Below are 25,100 nucleotides of genomic sequence, written 5' to 3' on the forward strand. Positions count from 1 at the left end.
TCTTGGTTTTACACCCCACTAATTATTTTTACGTTTTTGGAGACTTCGAGGTGCTGGAATTTTGTCCCAAAGGAGTTGTTTTACAGGTTGGTAAATCTACCAACACAAGGCTGGTGTAACTGAGCACCTTCAAATAACACCGGACTGAGACAGGACCAAATTCGCCAACTTGAGACGAGCGTATCAAGGTTATCTGAGACATTACACACATTTAGGGTTTGTTGAACAATAATTCTTTAATAAATAACACAATGAAACTTAATCCCATCCCCAGATACCAAAGGACTGTTTGATTGTGTCACGATTTTCTCTGCGTGTCCTGGTGACAGCACTAGCTTCTCCCTTGGCCATAATTCTTTTGCGTGCTTTCTCCCTGTGGTCAAGCATCTTTCTGACTCGTGTCTTCACTACCTCAGGAGCAATGGTAGTAGCACTTGACACGCTGTTAATGTCACTAAAACACAAAGATGACAACCTTTCCCTTGCAGAACACCGTTGGTTTTCCTCCTCTGATTCATCAGTCATCACCTGAGGCTTTGGAACAGAACCGAACTCCTCTCCATTTGAATCAATTTTAATGCTACCTTCCTTCTGACTGGAAACATCATCCTCTGAATTTTCATCTTTACCATCATCACGAGAACTGCTAAATTCCTGGGTCACAATGTTTTCTACCTGTTGCCTTAGGTCTTCAATTTCTGAATCTTTTATCTTTTCATCCTCCATACCACCATCTTCTCCACTGTCAACTAATTCATTTTCATCAACTCCCAACTCAGCATTAAAATCCTTTTCCATTTGACGAGTAAAACCACTAGCAGCAACTTCCACATCCAGCGTATCTTCTCTCCTGAAAAATAAAACAATTCAGAACATCAAACTACAGAAACTGTCAACAATTTTATAAGAACAGGAAGTCATGAGCATACTGTGCTTTTACAATTAAGCATGGAAATCGTGTAGAGGAACTACTTTCTATCACCAATCTGGACATATAGAGCGAAACTTGGGTAACAACCAAAGCAGAGGAGCCTTAACATGAGAGCATAATAGGTAATGTCAATTCAATGATTCACAACAGTTTTTAGTGGACACTGCAATTAACGTACACTGTTTTCATTCTTATTCATCTAATCAAATTTTTTGGGGGATAATTAAGTCTAAGAAGACTATTTTATATAGATGATTTTAATGTAATGAACAAATAGCATGAAAAGTTTTATGTGTGATGTCAAATGTTTTTAAATATTTCTCTTAATCATGTACCAATTATTTTGTCATTGTATATTGGCTGAAGAAGTTCCATACTAAGGATGAAACATATACCAAAAAATATGAGCAATTTGTAAATGTTAATAGTAATAATAAGTTTAACATTTTAAGAAGCTCATTAGTATTGAATAAGGTGGAACAGGAATTATTTCCATACGAGGTTGTTACATGGTATTGGTGCCAATACGGAACAGTGAATATGAGCTTAATCAACTAAAAAGCAGAGGAAAGTAAAATCCAGGCAAGCGAGATGAAATTCCTAAAAAGTAAAACAGGGCGAAGTACGAAATACAGTAATAAGAGAAACAGTAGGAGTACGCAGAGAGAGAGAGAGAGAGAGAGAGAGAGAGAGAGAGAGAGAGAGTAGTAGCAGGATCGAAAGTGAGAAAGTATGGGCACGTGAAAGGAATGGGGACAATGAGTATCCCAAAGTCAATACTTTTACTGGAAGTTAGAGGAACAAGACCCAGGAAATGATGAAGAGAACACATTGATCAAGACCTAAGTGGCAAACTTTCAAGACATTAGAAAGACAGGCAGAAATGGAGATCAATGTTCTGCAACCCAATTCAAGATCAAATTGGATAAGGGGAATTATGATGATGATAATGATGATGATGTCTGTTCCATCAAACAGCACTAAATAACAGTTGTACTCTATCTACATGTGCTCATGTGGTAAGTCACTGTTCTCAATCTGTTTCCTATACATATACTGGGTCATTCAAAAGGTTGCAGAGAATCTGAAGTAGCCCAGTAACTTTTAAAAAGGAACATGAGTCTAGGACGAAACCATGTGCAATGTCAGTTGGAATAGCTTTTGTTAACAACATTCAGTGTCCAATGCCTAACTCCACATTGTGCATTAAATGCATTGATTAGGAATGTAGTCCATTATGCCGTTTCTGACATTCCCAGGCTTATTCAAAAGTTCCTGTATTTGATCCCCTTATGGGCTACTTCAGTTTCTATAAGCCTGTCTCTTCCAGATGCTTATTAATTCTGTTGTCTGTAACTGCTTTCCTCTGAAAAAATTACATAACCACAATTATTAACTACTTACATAACATCGCTAAAACTGGGGGACAGGCTGCTCTCATAGCCAAATCTCCTCTTGAAAAAGTCTCTGATGCAGTTCACATCTCTATTGAAGTACCTACAGCAAGAAAAAGAAAAAATAAGAGAACATAATAACAATCAGGAAAAAATAGAACAAACTAAAAAGAACTTTCTTCCAACATGTCCAGAGAGTTCTATTATTTCTGTACATCTCTTCTTGTTTTGAAGAGATGGCCAAGAACCAGAATTTTGACCAGGAGAGGCGTGAAAGAGCAGATGTCAGTTGAAAGTTGTATGGAATCAATGCCTTAGAGCTTTACTTTGTAAACAATCCAGCTTCTGTGGCAATTAGTGGAGTAGGTAAAAAATGAAATGTCCTGCCTCAACAGGGTTCTGGTCATAATACCAGGTGGCTTACATCACTTTTACAACTGCTAGACACCTCTGTTAATGAACCATTCAAAGATATACCTGTCCAATTTATGAGGAATTGACAAAATATAGTTCCTTCAATCTGACAAAAAGAGGCATTATTAAGAGATTTGCCATCTAACAAACATGCCCTTGCATTCTTCACAACCACAATGAAAATAAAAACAAAAATAAAGCTTTCAATTACATCTCATCATAAGTGCAACACTTTATAAGAGTTCCACTACTGTGAATAAAGTGTCTCTTCAGCGAAACAAGCAATTTCAATGAATATGTAATCCATTTTTAAATATGTCAATAAGGGGAAAGAAAGTTTTTTCAGACTGTTTCATTCTTTACACATGGCATGGGCTGGAAACTTTATCATGAAGCCAGCTGATATATCGGTGAAGGAAAGCGTCGATACGAAGACGCACACTGTTTGTCATTTGCATTTTAAATAGTTTAATTAAAACAGGCAATTATTTTTCAGTAAAGTAAATACTGTAATGTCTTCTTTTTCTTCTCCTCCTCCTCCTAGTGCCATATCCAGTACCCCAGACGTTGGCGATCACCCTGGAGAAAGCATCCCTTTGTTTAGTTAACTTGAAGAGTTCAGTGTTGATGCAAATTCAGTCATTGATGTTTTGGAGCCATGCCATCGGTGGTCTACCAGCTCCTCCCTTGCCTTCTATCTTCCCTTGTAATATCTGGTGTAGAATCCTGTACTTTCTACCTCGTAGAACATGGCCTAAATAAGCTGTTTTCCTGGCTTTGATGATGTTTGCCAGCTCACGCTCAGCTCTAGCTATCCTTAACACTTTATTATCTGTTACAAAATATGTCCAGGGTATCCATTCTGAGCCTTCTCCTATGTAACCACACTTTAAAGGCCTCTAATCTGTTCATGGAGGAAAGCTTTGACAGTCCACTTCTACTCCATAAAGTAGCATTGACCAGATGTAATATTTCAACTTTTGCCTGAGTTTTGAGGTTAAGATTATTTTTATTTATTTATTTATTTGTTTGGGAAACTAAAATAGCAGTATGTCAAATTACACAGTTCCGCAGTGAATTACATATTTACAATGAAGTAGCATAAAGCAAATTTAAAAAATATAAATGAAACACAACAAAGGAAAAAATCAAATAATAACAAAAGTAGTTGGAAGAAAATTAAAATCTAATATGATAAATATAGGGAAACATCAATTAACAATAAAAATGAGAAAAATGAGGAAAGAATGAAAGTAAAACGAATAGAAGAACTTACAGCTAGGCACAGTAAGATAAATACTGATATGACACATATGTAACAGTACAGTAACAAAAAAAGTACAATAAAGAGCAATGAGAAGATAGAGAGAGAAGAAAAAGGAAAATGAAGGAAAGGAGCTAGGTTAAATTAAGGGAAAGTCTATTAAAGGAGGCATACGAAGGAAAAACATCCAAGTTCCTGTCAGAAGAAAATGCATTAACGAGGGTTGGAATGCGAATAAATAAAGTTCTTTGAACAAGAGAGGGGCAGGAATATGCAGGAGCTCGGTAAACAATGTACTTGACTATCCACCTTGCGAAGCCGCATTTACATTCTGCTGAAGTGACTTTTCCCCCCATTTGAAGAGTAGATCACCACATTTGCCATGATTAGATCTATCCTATTAAGTGTTCACCATATCTTGCGAAGAAGATCTAATTCCCAAGGCTTGTTTCTGGCACAGAGAAAACCATGGAACTGCGGAGATACACGTTTGCACCATTCTTGTATTCAGGCCTGTTTAAGATTAAAATTATGTTCCAATGGTGGACATCTGGAGTGAAGCCTGTTGATGTCTATGATGTTCTCGTGGATGGGTAGCTGCTGATTCCTTAAAATTTTATTGTTTTCCCTCATGGGGACATTTTCCTTCTAAGGTGGGGAGGGGAAATGAGGCTCATGGCTGCCAGCCAAAATGCTGGAGTGGGTTTTACTGCTCTAATATAGCTAAATACATTGTTACTATTTCTTCGCTGACCTCGATGTGCTTGTGCTGGGTTGCTATTGCCCAGTCATCAGCATATCCAAATTTCCTTTATTGTGTTTCAAGAATGTTCGTTATGTACAAGTTAAACAGTAGCGGAGCCCAGAAGTGAGCCTTGAGGTAGAACATAATTAAGCACCGTTTGTTTGCTATGCGCAATTCATTCATTCATTTATTTAGCTTCCACAAACACACTAAGACAACATGAGTAAACATGCTTCACAATTCATCAACAAGTAAACATTTTCTAATTCGGGGGGTGTGCTAGTGCTTCATTTTAACTGCAAATTATATAATAGTGAAGTGCTACGATGCTGAATGCCATGAAAGAATGTCTGACAAAGTTTGAGAAACAAATGGCTGAGTTTCAAACTTCGTTGGAAAAGGCAATGGCTACTGAGAGTGCTGCCACCTCCAGTGATACTCTAGCTGGCCTTGCATCAGACTTCTGGACTTCCACGAAATTACATCTATGGAATTAGGCGAGACAGGAGGAGGTAGACCACCTAGAAGAACATCTACATCTGTAAGACAATCAGTTTGATATGGCAGAACAATAAAGCAGAAGGAACTGCATTCCTTCTTGATGGTGTGAGACCCTTTATCTATGCTGCAGCACTAGGAACATAGAACAGCAAAGATTGTAGAATGTGTTATACAGCTAAACATTCTGTAGAATGAGGTGACTTCAGACTGTTTGAAAACATCTTGCAAGATACTGTACCTTCTAAAATCCACATTATACAGTATCAAGATTTAAGGCACTCTGTGAAAACTGTATCTGTTATCTATATGAATGGTTTCCAATGTGGGACACACCTAAAATGAACCGTAATGGCAGGTGCTATTTGTCTCTCAAAATGCACTGCTTACCTGTTGTGTACTTATTACAAACCATTATTCTTGTCATTATTCCGTATTGAAAATAGCTATATCACTAAGTTTATACAAGGAGTAATTTAAATACCACCTATTCAATACAATTTATTCACCTATTGTGTGGTCAAATGCACAAAGAAATTACCAGAATTTTAAAGGTACATGTTTCACCCATTTTTTACTGGGCATCATCAGCCTCGTTCAATCTTAAAACACATATCGGTCTGAGGAGTCTTTCAAATTACATTAATCGTATTGATACTAAGGTTAAGTAATAATTACAGCACAAAAGTATTGAATAAAATATGTACACGTACTAAAATCACTTTGAAAAATTAAAACGTTCGTCTAAAAGTAATTGTAATACCAATGTAAATGGTCCGTTATTGGACATTATAAATTTTCCAGCTAACTCATTCTTGGTTGCCAGCATTTCGTCCTCGTGTGCTAGGGTGGGCTCAACAGTTGGTACCTAGCACACCTACCAATACGCTGGCTAGTGCATACCGTGGAGGCCACTGCGTAGGCTACTTGGAGCCACCGGCAGTGCCAATGAACTAAGAGACTGTCTCATTACCAAAAATTGATGCCTGCTTGGCCATCAGATGATACAGATGTTGATTCCCATAGAGAATAACGGACCATTTATATTGGTATTATAAATTTACTCAGTGCCTTTGCTGGCAGGACCTAGTGTTTACAGTGCACTATGTCTTCTGGTATGGGCTAGAGCAATTTTGTTACTTTCATTGACCTGTCTCAGCTTTATCCTTAGCTTTGACAAAATGAAAGTGACTGAGGTATGAGTAATGCTAGTAATGCCATTCCTTCTGCAGCCAGTCCCTGCTATGAATGGAGTGAAAATATTGCTCATAGGGTCAGTTGGTGCATGCATTTCAGTGGGCTTGGCAGACTGATGTGTAATAGCAACCTCTGGCTCGGTGAGGAAAGCAACGGGAAACTACCTCACTCCTCATTTCCCTAGTACGCCTCTTCAGTGATGCCTAGGCCATCTATGACAGCTGATGGTGGAACTGTTGAGGATCCAACCAGCCTTCGGGCTGAGGACTAAACATACAAATTTACTCATTCGGGACAAATGTTCCAGATTCCCTATGGGAATCAACATCTGTATCATCTGATGGCCAAGCAGGCATCAATTTTTGGTAATGAGACAAAGTCTCTTAGTGCACTGGCACTGCCAGTGGCTCCAAAGAGCCTACGCAGTGACCTCCACGGTATGCACTAGCCAGCGTATTGGTAGGTGTGCTAGGTACCAACTGATGAGCCCACCCTAACACATGAGGGCTAAACGCTGGCAACCAAGAATGAGTTAGCTGGAAAATTTATAATGTCCAATAACGGACCATTTAAATTGGTATTATAAATTTACTCATTCGGGACAAATGTTTCAGATTCCCTATGGGAATCAACATCTATATCATCATAAAAGTAATTGCGTCACATTGTATTTTAAAAATAATCCATGTACTTGTGCACTTGTTGCAAGCCACGCGTCTGTGCTCGCTTAGTGGCAACTGTGGGTGAATTGGCTCACTTCCTCAACATCTTAATTAAATCTAGCCTTGCCCCAACCAATCATAACCCATTTTTCACCAAGCAACTTGCAGAGACTTCTGTTTTGCTTGCCAACTGAAAATCACTTTAGCTTTGTTCTTTTCTTTACCTAGCTTTCTTTCCACAGAACTCTCTCAAGATTGTAATGTTCGTTGCAAAATGTGTGGAGAATATAGTTTTGCACAAGATTATTTTACAGAAGGTAAAGAAGATTTTTTCCCCCATACATTATCACTGAGAGTAATCCTTTATGGATAAGTGGTTAAAAACTGGAACTCTGAAAAACTGTCACCCTCCAGTGTGTAGTGTCAGGTACCTAGTAGACCATGTTTCCCAGGGCACACCCCAGGACATTGTTGTTATGCACATAAGTGATAGTAGTAAAACTCACCAAATCCATTGTGTGTTGCATATGGCAATGTTTTAAGTAACAGTAGCATGGAAAGTCTATGTGACTGATCTTATCCATGATAATAAGGCACCATATCCTTTTGTTTGTGATACAGATGAAGGACAACTAATAGCTCACCAGGAAGTAGAATATGCATCCATGAATCATAAAAACAGAAAAATACCTGGACCTGATGGTAAACATGTAGAAATATTAAAAATTCCTGAAGACCTATCATTGGATATCCTGACAGAGCAAATCAATCTAGCATGCACCGATGGTTGACATCAATCCTTTTTTTTTTTTTAAAGGCAAAATCACATGGAGATTACAGAATCATAAGCCTTATGAGCCATGTTCTCAAAATCTTCCCAAAAGAAATACATGCAAGAATAGACAGCACCCAGTTTGGATTTCATAATGGATTTGGCACCAGAGAGGCATTGGGGATGCAGGTTTTGGTGCAAAAAATGTATATGAAAATGACCAGGCCGCAGACAGCTGCGAACACTCCTCTACCATTATTCCGTTAAATGTGCACACTGCTCATTCCAATCAGTGCTTCAGAGTAGGGATTGAATAGCTGGAATTCTATTATGAACCAGTGTGCTCCGTACCAGTAGTATCAGAAAATTTATGAACCAGAGGAAAGGCATGCTAAAGAAGAGAGAGATCTAACTCCCTAGCTACTTTCCGCCAATATTCAAGCTGGCCGTTATACTCTGTATGCAGCGGTAATCCCATCTGTTGTAGATGAGTGGCAGCAGAAGACACAAAGCACATCACAACAAACAATGGTCAATGTAATGTTACTATTGATCAATTTTATGAGCATTCTATATTGTAAGCCTTCACATTTAGTTTTCTTCCAACTCTGTGATATTGATGATGATCATGCTTGTTGTTTAAAGGGGCCTAACATCTAGGTCATCGGCCCCTAATGGTATGAAATTAGACGAAATGCAATGACAATTTAAAAGTCCAAAATTCACCCACTGACTAGAATTTAAAACGTGATGATGATGAATGAAAGGATAAGTATGAATTTAAAATAATCAGCAGAGCCAACCTACAATACTGAAAGTTAAAAATAATTCCAAAATCGATCCACTGGCTAGGATTAAAAAAGATGACGAACAATGATTACGAACTTAAAATAATCAGTGGATCCAACCCGCAATGCCTCACCTTTCCAGAAACTATATTGAAAAAGTAGTATTACTGACCAAGGGACTGCTTACAAAGCACAATTCTGAATCAATGATTGTTGTTGTCCAAAGGGGTCCAAAATCCAGGTCAACGGCCCCTAATAATGGTACTTATTGCTAGTAAAGTAGAACCATGGTATTTCTCAAGTTGTGGTGCTAATCAAGAGTAGCGTAGACTCATGGTGTTCCAAACATTATGGTACTACTCACAAGTATGGTACGTCGCAAAGGTAACGCAGACCTGTGGTGTTTCTCACATAATGGCGTCACTCATAGGCAACGCAAACCCATGGTGTTCCTCACATAGGTGTACTAATCATATGGACTCATACTATCCTGTGGTGTTCCTCACATAGTGGGTACTAATCACAGGCAACGCAGACCCACAGTGTCATTCATACAATGTTAGTAATCACAGGCAACGCAGAGACCCGTGGTGTTTCTCACAATAGTACAAATCACAGGCAACATAAGCCCGTGGTGTTCCGCATATAGTGGTACTAATTACAGGTACTATACACCCACAGTGAGCCACCCACTATTGCTACTAATCACAAACCTATTGTGTACCTAACATAGTGGTACTACTCTCAGGTGTATTCTTCATCCGTGTCCCCTGACACAAGTGCAATAACAGATATAACTTGAAAACAATGTTCTCCCACCCATGGGTAACTAATGCAGATATCGAGCTCTAATTATTATTATTATTATTATTATTATTATTATTATTATTATTATTATTATTGTTATTATTACTTGTATGAATGGCTATGAAGTGTTACATCCAGTTAGTATTTGTATTATTATTATTATTATTATTATTATTATTATGATACGATCGCGTTGTGTGTGAGGTTATGTCATGAAAGTACAGTCGACTCTCGATAACTTGATGCGCGTACGTACATACAGACAGAAATTATGGAAAATTAAAAAGTGCATTTCTTTATTACTGTGGATACGGCCGATACAGTATTACAATTCTTTTTAAATTCTGAGCAATGTACAAACAAAACTCTTACTTTATATACTGTATATAGATAGACTGACAAAGAGCAGCTAGAGCTGAAGCTGGAAGCCTGTCACCGCCGCCAATGTCACTACACTCTTTCCATGCACAAACATAAAATCATATACAAAGTACAAATATTGGATGGGAAATAATGAAAAACACATTGGAATTATAATAGTACTAATTATTTAGATCTATTATGGCTTTTTTCTGAATCTTTAGGAAAAGTGACTCTGATATATCAATTTACAAATTTTGACGATCTGTGGTGAAATCTGTTTCATCTCTCTTACAGCATGATATAAAGAAATTTTCACATTCACTGGTGAGACTACAATAATCAGATGCTAAACGTGTGTCAATTGCATTTATATCCAAAGCAGTAGTACTTAAACTTAAAAGCATACCGGTATCTATTTCATACAGTAGAGCTGTAACTAAGAGATATGTTCTGTTTCATTAGTGCTCTTTAATCATGTACTATCTCTTAAATACATTTCATATGGGTACTTTCAGGTTCAGGGGTCACATACATTTTTTATACTTCTTGAATATAAATGTCCCAAAGGCACTGGGTCAGGCAATCTGTAGAAAATCGGCTTTGGAAGATTTCAAGTGTTGTACGTTTCATTTAAGTATGTTCTAGGTAAGAATAGTTACAATGGTTCAAAACATTAGCAAAGTGACAAGCGAGCACGTGGCTCAGTGAGTAGCACCCGAGTCTTGTAATAAGGGCAATACTGGTTCAAGTCCTGCTGCGTGCAGGGTTATCTTTTCCTCCCCTCCCCCTCTTATGTTTCATCTCATGTATGAGGGCAAGTCAATAAATATCTGCAATTTTGCTCTAATTGTCTTTAGGTTGGCTCTAGGCGTTGTGTGCTCACCAGCTACTAGATGGCACTATTGTCTACATCTGTGGTAGGTTTGTGTCAGATCAGCACAACTTGTACTGTTACAACGTAAAAATGGCCGAGCCACACTCTGTTTGCATCAAAGAAGAACAGCGTTCTGTAATTCGCTTTTTGTGGACTGAGGGTGTACCAGCAGCGGAAATTCATAGAAGACTTTCAGCACTATATGGGGACAATGTTTTGCCAGAGTGGATGCTTCCATTCCATGTTCTGACATTTGCTTTATGGTTCGAAGTGGTGAACCCTTGTTTCATCTCCCATGATGATCCATTTCAGAAATGTTTCACTTTCGTTAGCATGACTGTCCAGTAGGTGCTGACAGATTCTAACACGATCACGCTTCTTCAATGAGTTGTATTGGAACCCATCTCAGACAGACTTCGTGAAAGTTAAGCCTGTTATGCAAGATTTCATATGCAACTATGACTAATGTGCATATGGTTTGCCACGTCATCAACAGTCACTCATCTGTTATTCAGGATCATATCACACACTTGTTCAATACTGACATCAGTTATGGCTGCAGATGGACGCCCGGATCTTTCCTCATCCTTCATGCTCATGTGACTCCTTCTGAACTGTTCAATCCACTGGTGAACACTTCGCTGTGGCAAAACATTGTCCCCATATTGTGCTGAAAGTCTTCTATGAATTTGCGCTCTTGGTACACCCTCAAACCACAAAAAACGAATTACGGAACACTGTTCTTCCTTGGTGCAAACAGACTGTAGCGTGGCCATCTTTACGTCACAACAGCGCAAGCTGTACTTATCTGATAATGCTGAAACCTATCACAGGCGTAGACAACGGTGCCATCCAGCGGCTGGTGAGCACACAACATAATAGAGCCAACCTAAAAACTATTAGAGTAAAATTGCAAATACTCATTGACTTGCCTACATATCTTCTAGGTAAGAATATTTATAATTGTTCAAAAGTTGGGTTCAAAGATGAAAAATGTCAGGTAGGAAGTTGAACATATTTGTATTCACCATATCAAAGCAAAATTAAATGCTTCATGTCGTGCCCAAAGCTTTTCATTTTTGTACCCAACTTTTGAACAGTCACACATATTCTTACATAGAATATAGGTAGAATTATGCAAGCAGCTGGACTTGAACAGTGCATCCCTTGATGCCTAGAGTCCGGCGCTACCCACAGAGCTATGCACTCACTGGCTACTCCGTTAATGTTTAGTTGATATAAGGCACATGAAATGTATCAAAGGCGACTTTCTCGAGAATGCCTGGATGTCTAGCCCAATGGCTTCGGGACATTCATATTCAAGCGGGCACTTTGAAGTAAAATGGAAAATTATCTGTGACTCTTCTACCTGAAAGAACCCTTGTCAGTAAATTTAAACACATGAACAAGTAAGTCGGAGGTAGGTGTCTCTTGCCTCCACATAATTAGGCATCATTAGAGGTTTTGGTTTTTAGCATTTGCAATTTTTAGTAGAATAGTAGAATAGTAGCAATTTTTAGCATTTGTCAGTGTATGTGCCTTTACCTTATATGACCCCTACAAGTGGTTTTTAGCGATTTTGAATTAGCGACAGAATGCAAAATTGGTCCAAATGCAAAATTATACAATTTATGCAAAATAGATGTGAAATTCTTGGTTTCATGCAAAATAAACATATATATTTTTAAAAATGACATATTTTTCTTAAAAATAAGATATATGTTGTTTATTTCATGGGAAAGAATTATTACAGTACATCACCTTAAATTTTTCGATGTGTAGAATATCTTTCAATGGCCAAAAAGCAGTGCAAAAACACAACCAAACAACTTAATACACTTTCAAGCACACGTGTTGAGTAGCAGTTCTGTTTTAAAGTATGGTAGCGATTTATTTTCTGGTAGCCATGGGTATAAGCGAAGTGACAATCAAACAACGTGCCTAGAGTTACAAATCGGAACACTTATTTTTTACAATTTGTTGTACATCGCACTAACACAGTTACATCTTATGGCGACGATGGGATAGGAAAGGCCTAGGAGTGGGAAGGAAGCAGCTGTGGCTTTAATTAAGGTACAGCCCCAGCATTTTCCTGATGTAAAAATGGGAAAACACGGAAAACCATCTTCAGGGCTGCTGACAGTGGGGCTCAAACCCACTATCTCCTGGATGCAAGCTCACAGCTGTGCACTCCTAACCGTAAGCGATACAGATATATTGATGTGCCGACTTTGCAATCAAAGACTCTAATGGAAGAAGAAACAAGTTTTGGATAAACACTGCAAGAGCAGAAATTATGCGTTATTAAGGAAGGATTTTTTTTCCCAACCAGCATGTGAACAGCATGGCGTCAAGGGGCACACCACAAGAGCAGAAATGGATAGGAAGGCAAAAAGCAAAAAGTGAGAAACAAACGTTCATTGAGGATACTGTGAATATGTGCCTGTAGACTAATATCCCCATCCTCGAGCTTTCCGAGACTACCAGTACCTTGAAAAGTAAGTGCCGTTTTCAGATATATTTTTGGGCGTTATTTAGTGTTTAAAATACATTTACACTATCTTGAATGGTATAGCCTAACTTACTGTAAAATATTCATGAACTAGCCTATATCCCTGCCCTAAAAAAAGAACCACGTGGATGGTTGTTTTGAAGTATTACGATGGCTATACAGCCTTGTTGAATTTTAGGTTAGGTACCTTAAACTTTTGATCAACAACCACGTTGAAGCACGTTTTCCAATATGACGACTTCACGTGGAATTTTAGGTGAAGTTATTCAAATTTTCAACCCCAAAAAACACAAACAAGCGTGAATGGACGTTGTTTTCAGGTACATAAATGGAAGTTTATAGGGAAAACAGGGAAATAGGGAAAATCTTCAAAGCTCGTTCAGTGATTCGCTAGGCTAGCACTACACCAAATGTTTATTTATCCTTACCTCTAAACTTTATTATTATTATTATTATTATTATTATTATTATTATTATTATTATTATTATCATGTTTACCAAAATTTTATTGGCTCCATAGACTCCTAGGATCAGATGTCTCAGATGTCTTAGCAGAGATTATGTTCCACATTGTGGGGATTCAGCAAGGGCAGAGGTGAATGTTGCAGACGAGATGTCGGACAACCACGGCAGACGTGTTTTTGCTGTTCTATTCAGGACGATCACGCCAACTGCAGAACAACAAGTTTATTTGGCAAGTTGTTTATTTTTGGATGCTGCCAACTGGACAACATGCAGTCAAACCATCATTGATGCTCTCAAAGACTATGATATTGATTACGGAAATGTGCTGGGTGTAGTGTCAGACTCTGCCAGGTACATGGGTACATGTTTCCAGGCATTACAGGCGATAACATCGGCCTGCGAATATTTTCCGGCAAAAGTAATTGTATGGGATATAAGTTACATTTAATGTTCTTATGTAAAAAATAATACCAGTAGTTTCGTACCACGTACAGATTTGTCACAAGCCCGTCTCATGTTTATGCTAATGGAGCTTCATTGTTGTAAATGAGGTTTGGATTGGTTGTATGGAATGCAGTATGGACATGTTTGAGAGAAAATATTGTATGTGCTCTGTTTTGGAGGGGAGTAGGTAATCATACAGAACACCGGAAGAACAATTAAAACAGTTGAAGTTCGCGCATACAAAATGTCAGATAAGGTCAAAGCGCCAAGATCGCGCTTCCCCGTAGTCTGAGAGGAGAATCTGAGCAGGTGTGTCATGCCTTTGTCTACAAGATACAACATGCACTTGAAGTCGATTGAATGAATAAGTGAGTTAGTGTTAAAATGGCAAGTGGCAGTGATGTTCGGAGGTGAAAATGTGTGAACAATCCCAATTATTTCTGTTATATGTGTGGCCAGTATAAAATTAAAGGCCAGAAGCGAAATATTACGCCATTAATAAAAAGCCTGTACTTGGCATATTTTAACATGAAGTTAGGTGATCAGAACAAGAATTTCGCACCCCATATTGTGTGTAAAACGTGTGTAGAAAACCTGCGGCAAAGGCACAGTGGGTTGTTGCCATTAATGACATTCAGAATCCCAATGGCTTGGCGGGAACAAAGAAATCATTTTGACAAATGTTATTAATGTATATGTAAAGTGTCCGGGTTCAATACAAAAAACAAAAAGTTCATTGCGTATCCCTGCCTTCCATCTGCCATAACCCCCGTACCACATGGACCCGATATTCCTGTCCCAAAACCACCAATACACTTACCAGAGAGTGTGTCTTCATCATCTTCAAGTGCGGAGGATGGTGATTATGATATCTTTGTACCGGATGTTGACGATAAAACTCCACATCTTTATAATCAGTGTAACTTAAATGATTTGGTGAATAACCTAGGCCTCACTAAAGAAAAGAGTGAACTTTTAGTCTCAAGATTAAAAGACATCTTTTACTTCCTGGGACAAATTCATATTGTTACAGAAATCGGGAGGAAGAATTCCGGCAGCTTTTTGTTCACGAAAACGAACTTGTGTTTTGCTGTGATATCCCCAGAACTATTTATCAAGCATAGGACTGGCATCTATTTATTGATACGAGTAAAAGAAGCCTCAAAGGTGTTCTTCTGACAATGGAAATATATTTGCTCCAGTGCCAGTCGCCCATTCAACATCTATTTGTGAAAACTATCACAATTTATCTATGGTGTTGCAGAAACTGAACTACAATGAACACAGATGGTAACTGTGCTGTGATTTAAAAATGTGCGGTATCATATTACGGCAGCAAGGAGGATATACAAAGTTCATCTGTTTTCTGTGTGAGTGGGACTCTTGGGACAGGGATCACTGGTTAGTGTCTGAGTGGCCCAAGAGGAAACAGTTTGTGTCTGGAGAAAAAACCATTGTAAATCATCCATTAATTGATCCTCAAAGTGTGTTATTGCCCCCTTTACATATTATATTGGGAATTATGAAGCAGTACATGAAGAGTTTGGATAGAGGCAGTCCCTGCTTTTGGTACCTCTTTCTTAAATTTCCAGGACTGTTGGGTGCCAAAATTAAGGAAGGTGTTTTCGACAGCCCCCAAATTCGGAAGCTTACAAAGGATCTCACAATCAGTACGACAATGAACGAAACACAGATTTAGGCATGAGAATCATTCAAGGATATTTGTAGCAAATTCCTGGGTAATGTTAAAGATGTCAACTACCAACAGATTGTGGAAACCATGCTGTACAACTTCCAGAAATTGGGTTACCACATGAGCTTAAAATTACATTTCCAGCACAGTCATCCGGATTATTTTCCTGCAAATTTTGGAGCATTCAGCGAGGAACATGGTGAGTGGTTCCATCAGGATCTGAAAGAAATGGAATGAAGGTATCAGGGGCGATGGGACGTCTCCATGACGCCAGATTACTGTTGGTGTCTAGTGCGAGATACCACTACTGAAGAACACAAACGCAAATCAACACAGCGTTCATTCAAATCAAAGTGCAGCAAACAATAGTGTTCTTATCGTGAGATTCATACATTCTAGTAACGAACAAGTTACTTCGTTGTAGGCCTATATTCGTTGCAATTCGATAACATCCCATTAAAATTACATATATTCCCTATTATGGTGTTTTCTATCGAGATTACAACAATATGTCAAATATGGATTTCAAAGAGCAAAAAAAATGTACGTGATAGGTAAAAACGGTTTACGTATTTGAAATCAGCACACCTAAATTAGGGTAAATCATCTCTTCAAACTTTCACCAGAGAGAGTTTTTTTTTTTTTCGCAGACCGGTGTAACTGGAGACAATCTTCACTTCCAGTGCTTTGAACATAAGTTGCATCTTGTGGGGGATGTTACTCTCAAGGATCTGTCACAGTTGAACAATTTGGTTTCAAAACTTAAGATGGCTTTTCTCCACTGCAGAAAGTTGAAGAAATCCTATCTACATTTTTTGCAAGATAATTTCCCTGATTTGAATGCACTGTTGTTCCCAGCTCCTGTCATCACCTGATGGAACTCTTGGTTTCGCTCAGTCCAGTACCTTGACAAGTACTTCACACCCCTGGCAGAATTCTTTAGCTCTCTTGATGAGAATTCCCTAAATAGCACTGGCCATTCAGTGTTTGATATGTTTAGAGATGAGGATATGCTTCCCTTGCTGAAAGTTCAGATAAAGTTTGTTTAACAGATATCTGTGAAAATTAATGCAGAACTCACAGTACAGGAGGGATCGTCCTACCCGTATGCTCACAAGTTGTGGGATGATTTTTCCACTATTTGTGGAGAATCGAAGAGGTGTGCTGACAGATGGTTTCAATTGGAAACAAGTGACCTGCTGGAGAGTTGCAGAAACAATACGAAGAAATTACGGTGTGTCGGCTTAAAATATAGTAAAGTGTAGTTACACGGTGTAAGAAACTTATTAAATCTTCTGCATTTTACAATTAGTTGTTCTTAATCTATAATATATATTTTTCCCTATTGTACATGTTCTGCACTAGCATATCTATGGAATTTAAATATCAGACAAAGGCATTTAACTTTCCAATAATAACAAAAAAATATGAAACTTTGACATACCTATAACCCCCCCTAAACGCCAATATACATATATATTGATCCGTGTGAAATTGTGGCATTGATATTTCTTGGTTCATTACGTAAGTCAGCTATTGCACTGTACACTAATAAAATAAACCTCAAGGGATAAAAAAAAAAGTCCTGTTACTTACATTTCAGCATTAGGATGTGATGTGGACATCATCTGGGGGAAGTCTATAATGATTGGCTTATCTCCTTCAGATAACATGATATTGAACTCATTGAAGTCGCCATGTATAACTCCGTGGTTACCAAGTCTGACAATCAGGTTCATTAGTTCATCATATAGTGCCTCAACGTCCTCCACTTCATGAACTTGACAACTGTAACAAAACATACATTCATTCATTCATTAGCTTCTACCCTAAGACAGTGCAAAAAAAAAAAATATATATATATATATATATACATACATACTAGTCTTCAATGGCCTAGCATGGGAGTGGAGCATTTACAGACTAGGTCACTAATGTTTAGGTTTGGACAAGGTGCTTGGATTTGGATTTAATGAAAGGAATATATTTTTTGCAAAAAAAAGTGTAAAACTCCACTAACAAGCGAGGAAGGAGACAAATGATATATTTACATAAGTTTTCATCATCATCATTTCTTTGCTCCAGCAAGCCGGGTGCGGTTGGGTATGAGCCTCCTCCAGTTTGTCCTATCCATCCACAGATGCTGCTCATATATGTGACGTCAGTTCACATCTCTAATTTCAAGGTCCTTCAATATCTGTTTTTCCCAAACATCACAAGGTCTTCCTCTTGGTCTCTTCCCGGGAACATTGTGGTCGAAGTAAGTTCGAGGAGTCCTGTGAGGGTCTATTCTTTTCATGAGACCATACCATTGCAATCCCTTCACTTCTAGTCTCCAGCAAGCTTCTTTCCAATCCAAGCTGTTGCTGGATATCCACATTCCTTATTTTATAAGATTTCATCTGTTATGATAATTTTCAGTGTTGTAATGGAGGTTATGACAGTAGCAGGAATGACTTGTGAAGAGAAGATGAAGATCAATCAATCAGTCACTACTGATTTGCATTTAGGGCAGTCATCCTGGTAGCAGATTCCCTATCTTGTTTTCCTAGCCTTTTCTTAAATACGATTCTTAGATACGATTCTTTCCGACATGGGGACATTTCATAATCTATGAGCTTCATTTCCGTATTGACTGCTACCACAATATAAAAATAATATAGAAGCCTCCACCTTATCAATACAATATTTACAAGATGCAGTAAATTCAGTTCCGGTTTCGACCCCTATGGGGTCATCCTCAGCTGTTATACATTAAGTCGGTTTCAAAAACATCACATTATAAGGACTAATGCCTTCATATCACTGACCCAATTTGACAGATCATGAAAAAGTAAATATTATAGTAGTATAATGGATCTTATCTCATTGACTAGAAAGTTGCTTATTATGTAAAGCGTCATCTCATTGTAGCCTGAGTCTAGTAAACATCAAATAAAATTTACAACGGTATATGTGGAATTATTACATATTTACATATATATTTTTGGAACATACATTGTCTATTAAAAACGAATATATACACATAAAATTTGACCCGCTATAACAGACCATTTAAAAGTGGATGAAATGATAAAAACATAACATATAAAATATACAGAAAACCTACCCATACATCCAATACAATAAAAATAGACTCTACCCACCCACCCACCCACCCACCCACCCACCCACACACACACACACAAGAAAGCCGCATATTACAGTATGATTTACCGAGCATACAACGTACCACTTACAAAAGATGATCTAAATAAAGAATTAAATTTAATCCATGATATAGAAAGACAGAATGGATACAAAAAAGAAATGATTAATAAGATTATTAACAAAATAAAAAACAACCAAAAACCAAGTTAACCAGAACCGAGAAAGATAAAAAAGACTACGTACTTTTCACCTACAGTCCCCGGCCAAATTAATAGACTCAGTACTACTTTTCACGTTTTTTAAATTAATTACCAAATTTCTTAGAATTACAACTTATTTATTACAGTTATTTACAGAAGGGATGTTTATGGACTATGTACAGACATTCCTTTTCCTTTCTTTCACAAAATTTTAGGTGATAAGTAACACTTTTCTTCAAATGTACACAGTTTCAATATTTTGTAGGTCCACCTTTTGCATCTATTAGTGCTTTAATCCTCCTGGGCATGCTTTCAATACAGCTTTGAACAGTCTCTTTTATTAGTGGATTATGATGCCAAACTTCTTTTAGTTTTTCAATGAGTCTGGTTTTTGTTGTGATCATTTCTTTTGCTATTTCTCTTTTGACCACCTCCCATACATTTTCAATAGGATTCATATCAGGAGAATGCCCTGGCCATGACAATAAGGGTATTTTTTTTCTTCAGGAAGTCTTTAACTGATTTAGCTGTGTGGCAGTGTGCTCCGTCCTGCATAAAAGTCACATTTTTTCCATCAGGGAACCATTCGCGTATCTGTGGTAGTAGCTGAGTGCGCAAAACTTCCTTATACTAGTCCTGGCACATTATACCATCGACAAAATAAAGAGGTCCTACTGCTTCCCCGCTAATTACTGAGCACACCATTATCTTATCAGGGTGTTTGACTGTCAGAGAAAGACAGTCTGGATGGTATTTCTCATCTGACCTGCGACGAACAAATGCTGCCTTCTGGGAAATAACTTCGAAAGTTGACTCATCACTGAAGCATGCCTGAAAATAAATAGAGAAATTTGTAAATACTTCACCTAACTTCAAAATCCTCTTCAGCACCCTTTGTCAAATATTATATGTTATTATCTACCGATTTCCAGTAGTTTATACCATGATCCTTGTATTCCCTGGCCCATTTGAATCTCTTAGCCATCAGACAGGGAGTAAGCCATGGTTTCTTACATGGCCTATGAGCCATGAAGTCCAATTCCTTCAGTTTCCGCCGTTTTGTTCTTTCTGAAACATGTACCCCAGATGCTTCTAGTTCAGTTTTTACCATTTTCACCGTAGAATGTCGGTTTCTTTTGCAAAAGTTTGGAAGGCATCGTTCACTACGCTCAGTAAAGAGAGGTTTCCTGCCACAATGACCTTTCCGTTTTCCATTCAAGTCCTCACCAAAAGCCAGTTTCTTAGCAATGCGTTTCACTGTGGATTGTGAAACACCAACTTTGTTACCAATCTCACGCTCAGAATACGTTCCTGTCTCAGTGAGGATCTTTATCTGTGCCCCCTTTCGAGGGGTTATGTCACCAGACATCATAACCTAAAAAAAAATCAAAATGTCATTATATTATCAACGTTTCTCTGGTTTTTAAAGTTTAATATTCCTAAATCATTAACTCTTGTATAGAGAATAAAGTAAACCGAGCAGTACAACTTACCCTCTCAGTTATTGTGATGAAAAACACTGTGGAAACACTTGTAAGGGGTTAAATATTTGGCGCCAAATATTCCCAAGCTGTCAACAGTTGCACATCAGCAGCCCAAGAAACAACTGACTAACATAACGCACATGTTAAAGTCATATTACCAACTGTAAGTACCTATGGAATCAAAATTACTCCTCTTTGAGCATGTACTAGGCTTCCACGGTGCTTCACACTGTATACATGAAAGAAAATGTGACTGAGTCTATTAATTTGGCCAGGGACTGTATAACAATAGACATATACATCCCATAACAAACGTTTTTAAAAAACAAGGCCTAAAAAGAGCCTACAAAACTACACATAGCAACGCCAACATCTTACACAATTCTAAATCCGTCAACAATAAAAATCAATACAACCACTCAGGTGTCTACCGCTTGAAATGTAATGACTGCAAGACCAGCTACATAGGGCATACCGGAAGGAACTTTCAGATACGATATAACGAACACATAAATGCAGTTAAGCACAGACAATTTTCAGCTATGGGACAACACATCGATGATCAAAAACATAGATTTACAAATATTAACCATGACATGCAAATTCTGAATACAAACCCCAAAAGCCCCTTGCTCAGCATCTTGGAAGAATTTTACATTAATTTAGATCAATATGTCAACCCAAATTTCAACCTAAATGAAATCACAGAAAAAACTAACATGCTTTTCGATACAGTCATTCCCTTTCTAAAAAATTATTATCTGAAAAGAATTTTAAAAAACAACAGCCCATACATACAAATGAACCGCCTAAAGACCCTCCCTACCCTAGTTCCGATCTCTCCACAGATGCCCCTCCCATCCCTCCAAACTTTCCCTCCGTATCCGCGAACTACAGCCCCAGAATAACACGTAACAGATCTCGACGTGCAGCCGTGCAGCATACACAGTGCCAACACTCAACGTAAGTATATCATACATATATTACACTTTTATTAGCCCATTAGACGCCGTTTCTTACATAACCTATCTCTATTTTCAGATATTACAGTCTACAATATAAAGGAAGCCCTCACGTTATCACCTAGAACTTATGTATATTGATTGACATAGACATAGTTTTAATCCCAAGATGCACGGCATTACTTAATACTCCAGTTTATAATAGGCATTATCTTAACTTAGCAATGGTGCACACAATTTCTCATAATAATTTAGTACATCAAGACAACTGTAATATATCATACTAGTATTAATCAAGAAAACATCGGAATGAACAAAAACTATCACAAGTTTAAACAGTAGAATACAAACACTGTGTACTTACCATATTACAAGAATAATGCAGCAACAACAAACCAGTATAAACTAGAGTTAAATGTGGACCCATTTTATCTTGTTTTTATCATTTCATCCACTTTTAAATGGTCTGTTATAGCGGGTCAAATTTTATGTGTATATATTTGTTTTTAATAGACAATGTATGTTCCAATAATATATATGTAAATATGTAATAATTCCACATATACCGTTGTAAATTTTATTTGATGTTTACTAGACTCAGGCTACGAGATGACGCTTTACATAATAAGCAACTTTCTAGTCAATGAGATGATATACTACTATAATATTTACTTTTTCATGATCTGTCAAATTGGGTCAGTGATATGAAGGCATTAGTCCTTATAATGTGATGTTTTTGAAACCGACTTAATGTATAACAGCTGAGGATGACCCCATAGGGGTCGAAACCGGTACTGAATTTACTGCATCTTGTAAATAAACATTGTATTGATAAGGTGGAGGCTTCTATATTATTTTTATATTATGGGGGCATTTTACGCCATGAATCTGCAGGTACAATGTAAACTACCGGTATAGGCCTATCTACCATTTCTAAAGATGAGAGGAAAGTGTTAAAAGGTATGAAAAGCACAAGAGAACAAATATGAAAACCTTTTCTGCTGGGGATTATAAAATAACAAGTACCGGTACACTGAAAGGTGTGAAACAAATATGAAAACATGTGCAAAGGGGCCAATAAAAATATCAAAATATTATTGCAGATCACACTCTTTCTAAAACAAATGTTAATAGGAGTCCTTTACTTCGGAGCAGTGGGTTGTTAAACATTATTTTCTTGTCACACTCTTAGACGATGAATTGGAGGTCATCAGGTTACACTCAACCACCTGCAACTGAAAGGAGTGAGGAATGACTTTGGCCGTGTATGTGTATGTTTAGTCCTCAGCCCGAAGGCTGGTTGGATCCTCAACAGCTCCACCATCAGCTGTCATAGATGGCCTAGGCATCACTGAAGAGGCGTACTAAGGAAATGAGGAGTGAGGTAGTTTCCCGTTGCTTTCCTCACCGAGCCAGAGGTTGCTATTACATATCAGTCTGCCAAGCCCACTGAAATGCATGCACCAACCAACCCTATGAGCAATATTTTCATGCCATTCATAGCAGGGACTGGCTGCAGAAGGAATGGCATTACTAGCATCACTCATACCTCAGTCACTTTCATTTTGTCAAAGCCAAGGATAAAGCTGAGACAGATCAATGAAAGTAACAAAATTGCTCTAGCCCATACCAGAAGACATAGTGCACTGTAAACATTAGGTCCGCCAGCAGGCACTACTTTGGCCAACATTCTGAATCGAACAAAACTTCGACCAACTTGAGTGATTGAGTTAAAACTCCAAGGTGCGAATTTCAACATTCGGGACCTCTGCGCACTTAAGCCAGTCCACTTTCTGATAGATTTTAATTTTATCTTCATTATTAAGGAATTTTACAACATTTTCCATATTCATAAATAGGCTATCACACGACAAACATGCTCCATGTTGATCAATTTCACACAGTTATGTTCCTAATCCAGATATAGGCTACCATATCACGCACCACTCACAACAAAATACATTTCTACCTTCTGAATGGACAAACAGGCTCACTCTGCTATTCAGCAATCTCGCTGCTAACCGGCAAGCAAAACTGAACATTCCTAAGGCTAACGGCTTGCTCCCCGAAAGTGCAACTTATACTTTGAAGTTCAGGAAGGCCTTTTTTCCCATAATCACGCAACTGTGGTGACGGCTCTTACCCGAGTTGAAAATTGTGCTTCTTTCAAAAGGAATGACAAATATAGTAACATTTTTCAGGTCTAGGAAACATGTGATCGTACTAAGCAGTAATCAGAACACATGTAAGGCTTTTCAGGCATTCGCTCTATTAACCAGTGTTTTGTCTTAGGTCTGACACTAGACTCATCAAAGTGGGATGTGTCAGACCCTACCCGCTGACGCTAGGGTGTATGCAGGTGAACTTATCAGACCTAAGATGAAACGCTGGTTAATAGAACAAACGCCTGAAAAGCCTTACATCTGTTTCTGACATGCTCTATTGATGAAAAATATCTAATTCCCTCTATGGGAACTAAGAATTTTCCATTCAGAATTGCCAGGCAGGCAATAATTCCATTGTGGAGTTTTTTCTCCTGTATGCAGTTATCAGACTGTGCCTCTTATATGGGCTTCTGATAAGTTCCCTCCATACCCCCAGCATCAGTGGGTAGGGTCTGACACATCCCACTCTGATGAGTCTAGTGTTAGACCTAAGACAAAACGCTGGTTAATAGAGCAAACGCCTGAAAAGCCTTACATCTGTTCTGTTTTCGACATGCTCTATTTGTGAAAAATATCTAATTCCCTCTATGGGAACTTAGAATTTTCCATTCTAAGCAGTAATAGCAAAAATTCATGACGTGATAAGCGAGGTAATTTTTTTACATAGATTTAATACGATGAGAATCGGGACTTCGAATTTACGACGTGCTATGCCGGAAATCATGTTAATGAGGAACGCACTAATGAGGTTTCACTGTAGTATAGGATCAGCTGAATGAAAAGATGGGCCCCTCAGGATACTCACTAGTGAGCTGCAAAAGAGCGAGTGCAACATATTGTACACCCTCCATGAATGCACTGAAAAGGCAAATTGTGATTATAATGACAGTTACGGAATGACTCTGACGAATAACGAAGTAATGTAAATAACAAGTGTATGGGTCAAAGGAGAGCGATCGGTGTTGGTTGAATGCTTTTCTCACAGTAGTAGGTAAACTGTAGTTCTAACCAGTAGGCCTATACTAATTAAGCATCAAAATGAATGTTGATGAGGGTACAACACTGTCGACCTCAAGTAGAAGCTCGAACAATGTTTCTGCTGATGGTAAGAGACTGCACGACACAATGCCAAAATTATGTGCTGTGAATAAAATTATATCATGAGAATTTACAGCAGCAGAAGAAGGGAAGGAAAAACCAGCAACAAGCTTTGCTTGGACTAAATTCGGAGAAATAAGGGAAATAATACTTTAAAATACACGGGATATATCCAGTGCTTCTCATACAAAACAATTACAGTTTTTAAGAAGACAGCT

General features: G+C 38.0%; 1 protein-coding gene across 1 annotated transcript in view; it reads right to left on the reverse strand.

Annotated features, from left to right (window-relative positions):
- Positions 1–210: 210 nt before the first annotated feature.
- The window catches only part of RIOK2 (RIO kinase 2), a 96,146-nt gene continuing 71,256 nt past the window's right edge, over positions 211–25,100 (reverse strand). Inside the window, exons 5-7 of the mRNA XM_067138403.2 lie at positions 17,420–17,611; positions 2,336–2,428; positions 211–850 (exon numbers count right to left, since the gene is read on the reverse strand). Of these exons, the coding sequence (XP_066994504.2) occupies positions 259–850; positions 2,336–2,428; positions 17,420–17,611 (877 nt within the window). The 3' untranslated portion in view covers positions 211–258. The remainder of the gene's footprint in view (positions 851–2,335; positions 2,429–17,419; positions 17,612–25,100) is intronic.

Source organism: Anabrus simplex, chromosome 1, assembly GCF_040414725.1.
Source record: "Anabrus simplex isolate iqAnaSimp1 chromosome 1, ASM4041472v1, whole genome shotgun sequence".
Taxonomy (NCBI): domain Eukaryota; kingdom Metazoa; phylum Arthropoda; class Insecta; order Orthoptera; family Tettigoniidae; genus Anabrus; species Anabrus simplex.